This window comes from Schistosoma mansoni, chromosome 4 (assembly GCF_000237925.1).
Source record: "Schistosoma mansoni strain Puerto Rico chromosome 4, complete genome".
NCBI lineage: Eukaryota > Metazoa > Platyhelminthes > Trematoda > Strigeidida > Schistosomatidae > Schistosoma > Schistosoma mansoni.
In genome coordinates this window covers 22,010,769-22,023,935 of record NC_031498.1, presented here as the reverse complement: position 1 = coordinate 22,023,935, position 13,167 = coordinate 22,010,769, and the positions used below count along the sequence as shown (strand labels likewise).

General features: G+C 32.3%; 1 protein-coding gene across 1 annotated transcript in view; it reads left to right on the top strand.

Annotated features, from left to right (window-relative positions):
- Smp_144960 (hypothetical protein) overlaps positions 1–13,167 on the top strand; it is a 46,132-nt gene that overhangs the window by 8,055 nt on the left and 24,910 nt on the right. The window contains 4 exon segments of the mRNA XM_018797207.1: positions 1,309–1,744; positions 1,907–2,034; positions 5,338–5,511; positions 9,359–9,445. Of these exon segments, the coding sequence (XP_018652272.1) occupies positions 1,309–1,744; positions 1,907–2,034; positions 5,338–5,511; positions 9,359–9,445 (825 nt within the window).

Genomic DNA, 13,167 nt, shown 5'->3' with positions numbered 1-13,167 from the left:
TAGTGTTCACATTTCCTCACGGAATTAGTACTTTAACCTTTATGGTCATATATATATACGATTGTACAGCTTGATAACCTATTCGTTGAAAAGAGATCTCTTCGTTGAACTTCGCGTTTTAATATATATATATATATATATATATATATATATAAATTTGTTAATTACCAACTATTGTTAATGTTGATTAAAAAGAAAGGTGAAGGAATAAAAGAAAAATAATTTGTTTTCAATAAAAAACTAACAATAATTAATAATATTTTTTTTAAATGATCACCTGATCAAAAAAAGAAAATTTAACAAAGTACAAATTACGATTGCAGATTACTTTAGAAAATAATTAATTGAATAAATTTTATAGAAATAATAGTTTGATTTAAAGTTGGTATTCGTCACAGATTGATCTGTTTTTTGTCTTTACACAAGACTCCTCAGCTGAATACATTCACAACCTCACCAGTAATTAAATTCCCATAATCTTCAGGTTTCATAGCTAGCATGTAAACGTTAAGTCATTAGTTTGTTGTTACTCAATGGTACACATTTTGCAAGTTGAATCACATCATGATAAATAATGATGATAACTTAATGACATTAGTAACTACTGTTTCATCCCTGAAATGCATGTTTTTCATTGTTCACTACTTCTTTCGATAGAATTTTATGAACTCATCTCGAAGTAAGTCACTAGCAGTGAGGTGGCAATTGTAGTATTGTTGAATAGATTTTATGGGAACCAGTTAAAATTGTCATTTTTGTGTCTGAGTTCGTACAACCACATGATATTGAGTTTAATGCTTTTAGTCTTCGCATTCTCCAAATGACCTCCCTGGCATCGTAGGAAATTAAACGATAAAGATACCAGTCAATATAGCTCGATTGGGTCCCCATGATATTCAAACCCGATCACTACGTCTAGATAGAAGCCACAGTCGAGTTATCATTTGAAACTGCAATTTCGTCAACACTGGATTGTGTTTGATTTTAAATGGCTGGTGACAATCTCCAAGAAGTCGTAAAAGCGTATTTGCAATCCTAACAAAATAGATGCGTTCCAAGGTAGTAGTTGTGGTACAACCAAAGCAAGAAATAAATTATTCAAGTTTATTTATCTATAATTAGTTGAAAATGAACTCTACTGAATTGATAAATTGCAACTAACATTCTTATTAGATAGCATCAAATGGTTGCTTTTTTAGTTAAGTAATTATTTTCTTATTTGATAAATTCAAAATTTTATTCATTTGTTTTTATTATTGTTGTTACCGTCTTTTTTCTATTATTTTTTTAAACTTTTATATAAAATAGTTTGTGATACCATTTATGGCAACAATGCATCATTGTTCATTACGTTCATGTCTACTTGTTGAACGTGCACTTGTACGTTTATTGAATACTGTTTGTGCAATCTTATCAACACAATTTAAACATGAGTTGGTACAAGATAATTCTCTTTCTTCTTCTTCTACTACTTCTTGTCCTCCTCTTCATCATAAACAACATAATGATAACAAGAATAACGATGCTTTACATCTATTTCGACGTTTGTGTATGGGTGTAGTGGATTTAGGTCAAATTGGTACTAGTTTCACATCTGACATAAACCATACTACTAATAACAACAATAGTAACAATGATTCGAGTAATGTTTATTGGGAACGATGTAATTCAATTACCAGTGGAGGATTGATTTCATCATTGAAAATAATGGAGTCTATTGATTGGGCAATGTGTTTAGAATCGAGTAACTTCGATGTGGACAATGAATTTAGTAATAATAATGATAACAATAATGATAATAATGTACTCCAATCTGATTTTGATGAATCACCTCCATATTATACCACTAATAATATTAACAGTAATAATAAACTGCCAACTATCGATTCAATTTGTGACCTATTAGCACCGTATGTTTTCAGAGATGGAGATTTGGGCTGGCAAGCTAGAGATTCGCTATTATTGATTGCAGCATATTCCTTAAGAGATGAAGAATTTAGTCATAGTATTGCTAAATATTCATCAATTTGTGCGGTAAGTCATTATTATTGTTATTACTTAACTTTTCTTGGTATATTTTTATCGATTAGATAGTGTTCGTCTACTTATTTATTTATTTTGTTTGCTTAATACCATGACAAGATATTGTTTTCAAAAATACTAGATGACCCCCGGCTCTTCAGTCAGATACTACCCAGTATCACTTTAAATGAACGATACTGGATTTGCAAGTCCTAGTGAAATCAAGAAAACTGTAATCAGCTCCAAGCAAATAAGAGTGTAGTTCAACTCCCATAACCATTTAGTACTTAATTTGAGCTCGTAATATCAACCTGAATATATCATACATGTATGGAGTCTAATCATAGATATGTCTGTTATCACATCTTTACACTTCGTTAAGGTTTTGGTGGGCGACATAACGGCATTCAACTGTGGGCTTTTTTCCTGCAATAATAACTGGATTTAATACTCGTCTGTATCGATTTTTACTAACTACTGTTTATTCATATCCCCAATTGACTGTAGTTGTTAAGTAACGAATAAAAATATTCTCTCCTAGCAAGTATCTAGTCAATTTCTTCCTTTCAAAATCTACAACCCCATTAAGTAATGGCAAGACTTTAATTTCTTGGCTTAGTAAGAAACTAGTGGTTCTCGATGTGCCAGCTCTGCACGTTAAGGGCCTTATCTTCTGGCGAAGGAAGTTTCTGGGGCAAGGTGATATGTGCTATTTTTAGGGCCAACCTTTGCCAATCCTCTTCATCCTCTGCGGGAAAGTAGTGTCGGCACAGATGCCGGCTTTATGAAGGGAACAACGCATTGTCATCACACTCCCCGTACATTTGACGGTACGACTTTGCTACGAAACCTTGAGTTTATTCTTTTAGCCTTACCGTTGTCTAAATGATCTGCCTGGGATTGTCGGATCTACAAATAAGTGTTTTCAAGCCAATTGGGCTCGACTGAGTCACCATAATATGCGATTCTAGCTATCACATTAAGATGTCAGCTACGGATGAGTGGTTGGTTGTTATTTCCTACCTTCATTTGAGCCATACTCTTTACTTTCTTATGGATAGATACAGAGGCCATGCAAATCTCATTTAAACTACATTATATCACTAAGTTTTACCAGTTTCATAACATCAATTTTGTCCGCTTGGTTCCAGATCAATTGATTAACCCACCTAAAGTACTTGTCACGCAACATGATGGTTTTGGGTGTAATCCTCGAGAGAATATTCAACGTTAATTCTCATTCAAGGAACAAAACTGAAGTGAAATAACTCAAATATTGTTATTCACTTTTATCCGGTTCTTGCGACTACATTTTAAACATATTTCTATTCGTATTGAGATTGAACATTTTTGTAAAATGTAATGTTCAACTGGAATATAGATGCGTACACTAAATATTTGTCATTTGAGAGGCTAAATTTGTAACTTACCAATAAAATATAGTTTCATTCAGTAATATGTCTTGCCCCCAAATGCCCTGGTACGGCTGAGAGTGGGGAGATTCCGCTCTCCTTCTCGAAATGCTCTCACATGGCCACGCGTATATAGCCTCTGTCAGGGAAGTCCTACTCACTGCCTTCTCGTGCCACGACTGTTGTTTACGAAATTGAGAGGACGAAAAGCGAATGTCCGGCGCTTTAACTGGGTTGGTGGATACGGAAATTTCACCTGGGGGAGTTGGAAAACTCTGATTCCAAACCAATGGTGCACATGGGCTCCAATATCCTGAGGGAACAAATGGCGTATGAATCAATAGTTAGTCACCGGCTACCATGGGACTGCATCTTCTCACGATGCTCCACTGCCTTGTGGATCAGACCTTCAGGTCAAAGGCTCTGGGTGTGGCCCCCTAAGGAAACCACCTGCTCCGGTTTGGGCACCTGGGCAGTATCACAGCCCTCACACAAATCAAATGAGATTTGTGTGGCGCATATGTATTTGGTTCCCCCTTGTACCAATATTTATGTGTTTAAATAAAATAAAACAAAATATTTTTCGCAAGAGGCCCTCTGATACTAGTTAGTTCTGCTCTAGTTAAACAGAAATAAAGTGTTTCTCAGACTTGAGAATCAATAATGGTTAGCAATTAAGTGCTTTAACTGTATAATATATTGATTCAGCGCCATTCCCATTATAAGGAAAATTAGACCGTATTCGATAAAAAGTAAGGATTTTTTCGGTATAGTGGTTTTAAACTCTTCAAAGGGCGTACTAGAACTCAAATTCTGCTTTTTGATAGTAGATAATCTTTACAAAATGCATATTATGTCTATGAAATATCTACACTTCATCCATTGTAATAATTATCTACCAGAGTAGCAATAATATTTTCCGAGTGTGGTTTGTCTTCCTAATTCTCTATAGACTGTTGGCAAGAAATGATTAAGGTTAGTGTGACTTAGTATTCTTGGTTTTTCAGTTATTAAGTTAAATGACCATGTCTAGTAGCGCAGTATTGTTCTACTTAAATCTTATAATCATTTCAACCATGTGTAACTAATACGCCAAGTACAGATTTATTGTCCCAACTTGTACGCCAAACTGTTTATTCAAAGACTAATGATACTACTTAGTCAGTTGACCAAATTAAACTAAGTGAAGAGACGCGTTAGAATATGCAACCTACTACTGGTTGAAAGCTGGAGGCCTTAGCTACTAAGCTACCGTTTCTTATACTTTTTGTGTCGACTGCAACGCCTGAAATTAATTTAATCGTTGGGAGATGGATTATCCATCAAAAAGCTAACCAAAATCAGCCGGCAATGTATTTTATAAAGTATGTATTACGAAATTTTAGACCGCTTACATTTTGTTAAATCAAGGCTTTGAAACTCGTATATTGATTGGCCAACTAACATTGATACTGAAACATTCTATAAACACATATTTTTACTAAGATACAATGAAGATGAACCTTTTTCTTTCCTTTATTTTTTCATTGGTCGAAAGCTTGGTCAAGAGTCATTAAGGGTCTAGTGCAAGCTAGTTGAAGTATATGTGTTTTATCCATTCATTGCGTTTACTATTGAGTTGATATTTCATTTTGTGTAGCTGGATTTGGTTTTAACACTAAGTACAGTTCAATAACTACATATTATTTTAGAATTCCTCAACATGATGTAACAGGATCTTGTCCTTTTATCTAATAACATAACTATGGATTTCCAAAGAAAGACATGTATAGACTTGTTTCTAGTATGCTTACAAATTGATTACTGAACGATTTAGAGATGTACTGCTCAACCACTGAGCCACTACTCCTGATATATGTATATGTCTAACACACTTCCTTTTTTATATTCATTAATGTTTTAGGTAATTGCCACTGGTCTGGGAATATTGTATACAGCTTTACCTCATCGTTTAGTAAATAATAATTCACCAGAATCTTGGCCAATACTTATTCGAACATTGAATACTAATCAATTAGCAAATGCACGTTTCAATGAATTTCTAGATGCATTGGATTTTTGCCGTTCTTTACTTGAGGTATTTTTGTCGCCTCATTGTTTCCCTTTTTTGCAATTAAACATTTAATTGTCACTTAGTTTTTATTTTGACTTTTGCCACCCTTTTTTGTATTTAAATTTATTTGTCTAATTTTTTAAACTAGTTTTATACAAGGCTATCCGAGTCGTAAATAACGTGAGTCCTGGTCACAAACAAATACTAACTTAATTTGTCATATTTCACATCAACACAGAAAAAAACAAAGAGGGCGATATAATATAACTCATCTTAGTGAAAATTCTGGGAAACTATAATTTGGAAAGAAACCCTCTACTTATTAGCGATAAACGGAGTAAAGTAATGTTGAAATCTATCCGTCTGTTTCATTGTAACAGACTTTGTCCCATTTCATCTGTGAACAACAATAACAACTGACTTTCAGTAAGGTTTTGTTGTTTAAACGCCAGTTATTATTACTAATTTATCAAACCAAGTAAGTACATTCGATTACAAACTGTTTGGCGTTGTTGACATCTTTGACTGAAATTTGATCAACCTTGGTTGACATATGAACATCGTATGAGGATCGCCTCGATATAGCCATTATAACACAACTTTATACATAAAGGAGAAATGTCTCTAGCAGTAGAATCCAAGATGTGCGTTTCGTCCTATTTGGGGCTCGTCAACCCAATGTGCCTGCATCCCATAGGTAATGCCCACTCCGATACTCGAATGCATTACCGTTTGCTTCCAATTCTGAACTTAGTAGCTAAGTGGGTAGTGCGATGGCGTTTGAAGCGAATAGTGCTGCACTTGGGTCCTGGAGTGAACATCAACTCTGGGATCCAGGCACATCCGGATGATGAATCCCAAATAGGATGAAACGCGCGTCATGAATCCCACTCGTTGTCGAATCCCATCTATTATATGTAAATTAAGTAGAGCTGGGTTCGTATCTGTAACTCGATCTTCGAAACTCAAATCATCGTTCTATAGTGCTGCATTTTGAGATGGTGGAGAAGATTTGTAGCTCAGGTGGGTGATTTTGATGTTGGTTTGTTCTCTGACCCAACCATCCAGCTCAGAGAACAAACCAACATCAAAATAGTGCTGCATTGTTTAATGAAGAAAGAATTCTATGTATATAGCTTAAGGTTGTTTCTGAATACTTTATGATACAGTCGAATACCTTGATTGGGAATGAGGAAAGATAAACAATGATAGTAACTTTAAAAATCTTAGTTATTTTATCATTAAAGTTATTTAGATTAATCAAAATGATGTGCGCATTATTATTTTATGTAATAGTTGAAAAGCACTATTGATTTTTTTATTAATTTAACAGGGTAACTTAAAGCACAGTATTTTATTATGGGATTCTATGTGTTTCAACCTACTTGATCCATGTTTTCATCTGCATATGGGTTTGTACGATTATTTTATGATTCTTAGTTTTGCTGAAAATACTTCAATTAGTATTTGAGAATAATTGAAAGTAAAAACTACGAATTAAGTTTGTATGCATTGGAGTGATTGTCGTTTCACTGAACATCTTAAGGTATCTCCAAGTGTCTGTTATGAACACATGTCCAGTGTAACACAGATCGACATATATAATTGCAAAACATGAACTCAGTGAAAGTTAAATTTTAAAGTAAGACTTCCAATAAAAAGTTTACAGTCAGTATAAGGTTTTGAAGACCAAAGATCTTGAATTTGATTTTTACGTGTGGTGTCATGGATGAGCACTGCTTAGAAGTTATGTGCTATGATGAAACCGCTGTCAAGTCCCTCCATTTTTTTAGCGATGGTCCAACTTAGATCGGTTCACTATTTCACTTACTAAAATTACACTCTTGTATACAAAACCTACCTCTAAATAAATAGAAAAGTCACCATAAAGTGTTAGGTGAAACATATCTAGTAAACATTGACCATATTACAACTAATTTTAGCTTTATTGTGAATGTAAAGGCCATTTATATTGTTGACATAGTGTTTTAATTTTCTTTTTGTTTTTAAACAGTTTAATAGTCTAGTCGTCCTTCAAGATGAATCATTCTTATTTCTTGTTTATATTAGGTAGTTTTTTTTCACGTCACTTGATACATTCAATTAATTCTTTGTCTCATTTAACGTTTTTATTAGTGAATAATAAATTTAGTTATCAGAATGCTGTTTTTATGTACTTCTATTGATAATTGAAATGTGATCAATTGAAAATTAATGCTATGCCGTGTAATACATGTTCATTATTGATTCTGTTGGAGGTTTTAGTTATATTAACTACTCTCTGAAGAATGACCCCTATCATATTTGTATGGTCGTTTAGTGTTGATCAAGTTCTACTGATCAAATTGAGATAATATCATCAGTCTTAGTGACTCGACATCACATTTTATATATTTTGGTGTGTTGATGCTACTGTAGGTAGTCTACAGTATACCCTGTTCAACATAGTTTTTTTTGCTAGCTGACACTTGTCAGTAAGGCGTATCTGTGAATCTTAAGGGAACTGATGCTCCTCGTGGGATTCGAAGTCACTCCACTCCACTTCATAGTTTGAGATTTTATCAGAGACCTATTCAACCAACATAAACTTCTATAAGATTTCCTGTATTGAGTCACATAGATTAGTGATTATATTGCCACTTGACCAATAGAATTAGATCAGCACTAGATGACCTGATAAATATGATAATGAACACTACTCACTCAGTGATCGATTAGGGTAAATATCTCGGTTCTACAGAAGGCCAATAGCTGATCGAATAGCCTAGTGATAACGTTTCAGAATCTGAAACTGCATTATGTGTGTTTGAATCCCACAGAAAGGATTAGCTTTCTCAAAATTTCATAGACCAATAAAAGCCAATTATGCATTATCTATAACAATGTCGTTATAGTAATTTGGCTGTAAAAATAGGTCTAGTACATGATATTTTTGCAAATTTACTTGAAAGATTTGACGTCTTCTGACTAAATATTTTCAAAAGCTCTCCACATTTTATTTATTTTGTTTTCTGAATTCCTTACCTTCAGTTCCAACATTGTGTTATTAATTCCGAGATCATTTAATGTTTAAATGTGCTATAGGAAGATAATATTTTCGTATAAGTAAAGCAATCTTGTATTATTTGCTTCAATAGGTTGCTCTCATCTTTTCTTCATTATCCTAACAATGATTGTTTCTATCTAACGTTTCGACCAGTACCTCTGATAGTCACTTTTTGAAATCACATTGTTGGATAGGAAGTAAGCTTTTTATAGCCAAATGTCTGTTTATACTCTTTGAGTTCAATGGACATCCATGTCCTCATTAGGGATCGATCCTAACACCCTCACGCCTCATGATAATCTCTCAACCCCGATATCACTATGAACTGATTGATATTTCGAACTTCAATCGATTCACAATATTCCATCGTTATTACTAATTACTAACTAATCAAGTCCAATATGATTAAACCTTATTTACTTTCTTCAAAACGATTTATTCATTTAACTAAAGTAACTTTTAATTATTATCTCAGTGATATTATTGAACGCTTGTAAATAATGCATTTTTTTCATCAATGAAATAATGTTACAACAATAAATTTTGTAGAATAAATCTTAAAAGCAATCCAATAATTCTTTCAGTACTTTCTTCATTCTGTTTTCATAGATACGAGTATTTTTCTTGTTTGCTTGTTATATTTGCATTTGTATACTGGACTGATGAGATTAAAATAAAGGATCCAATGTTACTTCTAATTATATTACTATTTTTACTACTATTATTACTCATAAGTGACAATTCTTTTGTTAACTAATCATAATATCATACTAATTCGGGTGATCACGACAATATATGTCCATTTTCTACTTTTGTTTTTAACAGATTGCTCATCCCCTGATACAGTCATGTCTTTTGCACTGTATACATGCTATCTTCTTTGTTTCTATTATTGGTCCAGCGTTAACACAGGTATGTTGTAGAATAAAATTTTTATATATATATAGAAACCAATTAATATCAAGTTAATGCTATAAACGGTGGCAAATATGATAAGATTGATTTACACTAGCTGTTGTTGGGTCAATTTTTCTACAATATCAGTTTTTATACTTAATGAAATTAAAATAAATAGTACTATTTTATCAATCAGTTGGTCAATCAGTCATTATCTTTTTTTAAATGTAAAATTAATAATCAAACAAATCGTTTCCTTATAATCTACACAAAATCATTGCATCTCAATTGTGTTAGGTATTTTCCAAAATTACGAATGAATGACTTTAGCCATTTTTGTGATGTTTCTTTCTTTCTCTCTCTCTCTCTCTCGTACTTTAAAAAAAGTGGTTTATTATAAAACGAACCTGGAGAGTTAGCTCCAAGAAACATGAATGTAAATTATTGTCTCTCTGTGTATGTATTTGTGTGTGTGTGTAATCATAATGTTTCTCACTCACTCACTTTATTAATGATTACTTCATAATTCATTTATTAATTTCATCATTTATTAAAACATAAAAATTCAATGTGTCAATAATCATTACTGTTGTTATTACAACATTTAACGATAGTGATTAATTTAATCGGTTTTTGTTTTTCTTATATTTATTTATTGAAACCAATAACTGATATTTAAACTAGAGTAGTTTTTAATAAGTCAAGTTATAATACATAAAATTTGATTTTTTTTTCATAAAAAATGTGAACATATGACAAACCATTTAAAAAAATTTGTACAAGTCAATGATTAATTTTTGTTTGTTTGTTTGTTTTATGACTAACTTTATATTGGACAGGGGATATAAGAATATAATGAATTCATTAAAATTTTCTTGACCTAATATAAATATAAATTGGTGAACGGTTGCTCAAAATCGTGGATTGGTTGATGTTAGACATTAACACCGTTGGATGCCGGCCGACTCAGTGGTCTATCGGTTAAGGGCTCTGGCTCGAGACTGGTAGGTCCTGGGTTCGAATCTCGCGAGTGCGGGATCGTGGATGCGCACTGCTGAGTAGTCCGATGATAGGACGAAACGGCCGTCCAGTGCTTCCAGGTTTTCCATCGTGGTCTAGCTTCAATTGACTCATGATTTCAACTATGAAAATACTAAATTCTCCACAAAACCTCCTCTGATCTATAATATAAACTTATCAATAATGATTAAAAATGGAAATTGTCATTGTTAACTGTCTATTAGTTGATTTGTGTAAATAATTGATTACATTTGTAACTTAATATTTTTTTTGGGGGGGGGAATATTTGAAGCAATGAAAGATTTGTTACTTATGTTTAATCATCACATATATCTACCTTAACATCTTATGTTGACTGTAGTAAACTAAAGAGAAAGATAAAAGTTCGAACTTTGCTTCATTTTGTTTGATTTAAACAATTAACTAATTATTATCTAGTAGATTCCATACAAACTGTATGACTTATGGTCATATAACTATATCAGTAATTAGACTATCAAGTTAATTTTCAATTGAATCATTAGATCATTTTAACTTCAACTTTGCAAAGGAGTTATTTTAACAATGAATAATTTCAAATATTTATGATTAATAATCCTTTTTTTCTCGTTTGCCATTTTTGTAAATGAAACATACACATCTATACTGTTGAATACTTCATTTACTAGATTGAGGATGTTTATTTTACTTATGATGTAATATATAAAATGCCATTGTGCATTAAAATATTCCCTTAATTTATTACAACTATTAATCGTGTATTAAATCAGTCTGTCACTGATTCTGGTCGTTGTCATTATCATCATTTAGTTGACTATCTATGGGTATGTGTAATTACTTACAGGTTCACAATCTCTTAGATGAATTCGCCCTGTGTTACTGTAGATCTACTGTCCCAGTTTTCCGTCATACATCTTTTCATTATATCTTTTCGAACTATATTCCTCAGTTATATGGAATAGAAAAATTGTATCAATGATGCGCTTTTTTTTTATTTTAAATTCGTCAACCGCATATGCCTGCATTTTAGAGTTGTTATTTACACCGGAACTCAATTGGAGTACCTTTCACTTCAAATGTTCAGCGTATTATCCACTAAGCTACTGAGTTCAAATAATTACTGACTTGTTCAAATTTCAATCCCTAATATCAAAAAGGGGATAACTCAAAATCTTTTTATCAGTCAGATATTCTCGAGCTTTTATTCTTTCTTCTTATCATCATCACTACTATAATCTCTATTCCTTTGGTATATTTGGCCTGTTAATTTCATCTTGTCTTTATGATATGATATTGTAAATTTCACTAACACATATATCCCAGGCTCTACGCTGAATATTCCAATGGCTTACACCATGGTTAGTGAGTTTATGTGTAGTATGTTATTTTAGTAATTCATATAAGAGATTCGTTTGTACAAAAGTGTTAGTTAAACTCCCTTAAATCATTGAAATCTATAAACAGTACAGACGAAATGAACTTCGGTGAACAGAAATACGTTTTTAAAAAAATTTATGTGTATGTGAACGGAGAAATATGTCAGTTTAGAGTAATACAATGCTAAAGATATTATTAAACACGAAGAATTGGAGGATATATTCATTCTTTTCCGATCGATAGTTAATATCAGCTTAGTTTCTAAGGTGGTAATCGGTTTTCGACCATTAGGTTGCTTGTTCGAACCTTACTCACATCGAATTCGGTTTGAGCAGCTGGATAATATGGATAGCTTTCACATATACAAACAAAATCCATTGGGTAAAACTGAGCATGTAAAATTTTACTCTGTAAATGAATTATCGTTTTATATGTTTAGTTTGTCGTATTGCTGAAAATTCTCCACCGAGAAATAATATCAAGCATTGAAATGATCACAAACACAAAACCTTTCATTTATGATTTAAATCATTAGTTAATGAATTTTCGGTGTCTTAATCTTTGTACCTCTCAAACTAAAAGGGATAGCTTTAGGGTGTGTTTTACATGAATTATGTACCATAGTTTCTACGAATACCCAGTCACTGAGCCACCAGTACCTCATGATTTACATCTGTCTTTGATCGTCATTCACTTGATGTTTTTGTTAGGTAATAACAGTTTTTCACTGAAACTTTTCACTAAATATATTGCAACCTTCCAAGTATCTCCATGTTAAACGACCATGGCTTAAAATCGCATAAGATGGGATAAAACTTAAACTATTTTTCCTTTATATTGAAATTTTCCACAATTCTGAATTTTATTGTTAAAAAAGTGTGTATTCCATATATATTTATGAAATTCATCAAGTTGAATGATAAGATTTAATTTAAAGAATAATCTATTGAGATAATGAAGAATGTTTGTAGCTCAAGACATGGATGTCGAAGGTAATTTGGTCTCTGACATGGACGGTTTCACTATGAAGAAATTCTAATGGCTTACTTCTTTCTGAATTATATACTGATAATGTTATTTACAAAGGACAATGGAGACTCCACAACCAAAACATCCTGTTCACAGATCAAAATACTTCCAATACATTTTCTTATTCGACATTTTAAAAACTTGTCTAAATTTACAACTAAAACAAAAACTTTTTCCGAAGCCCATGCATATAGATTTATAACTTGAAAAAAAGTACCTTTATAGTGATAAAAATAATTATTATTGTCATTATTGAATGTGATTCTATAGTTTAATCAATATTTCTTTAGAGTAGAAAAAAGGTCATGTAC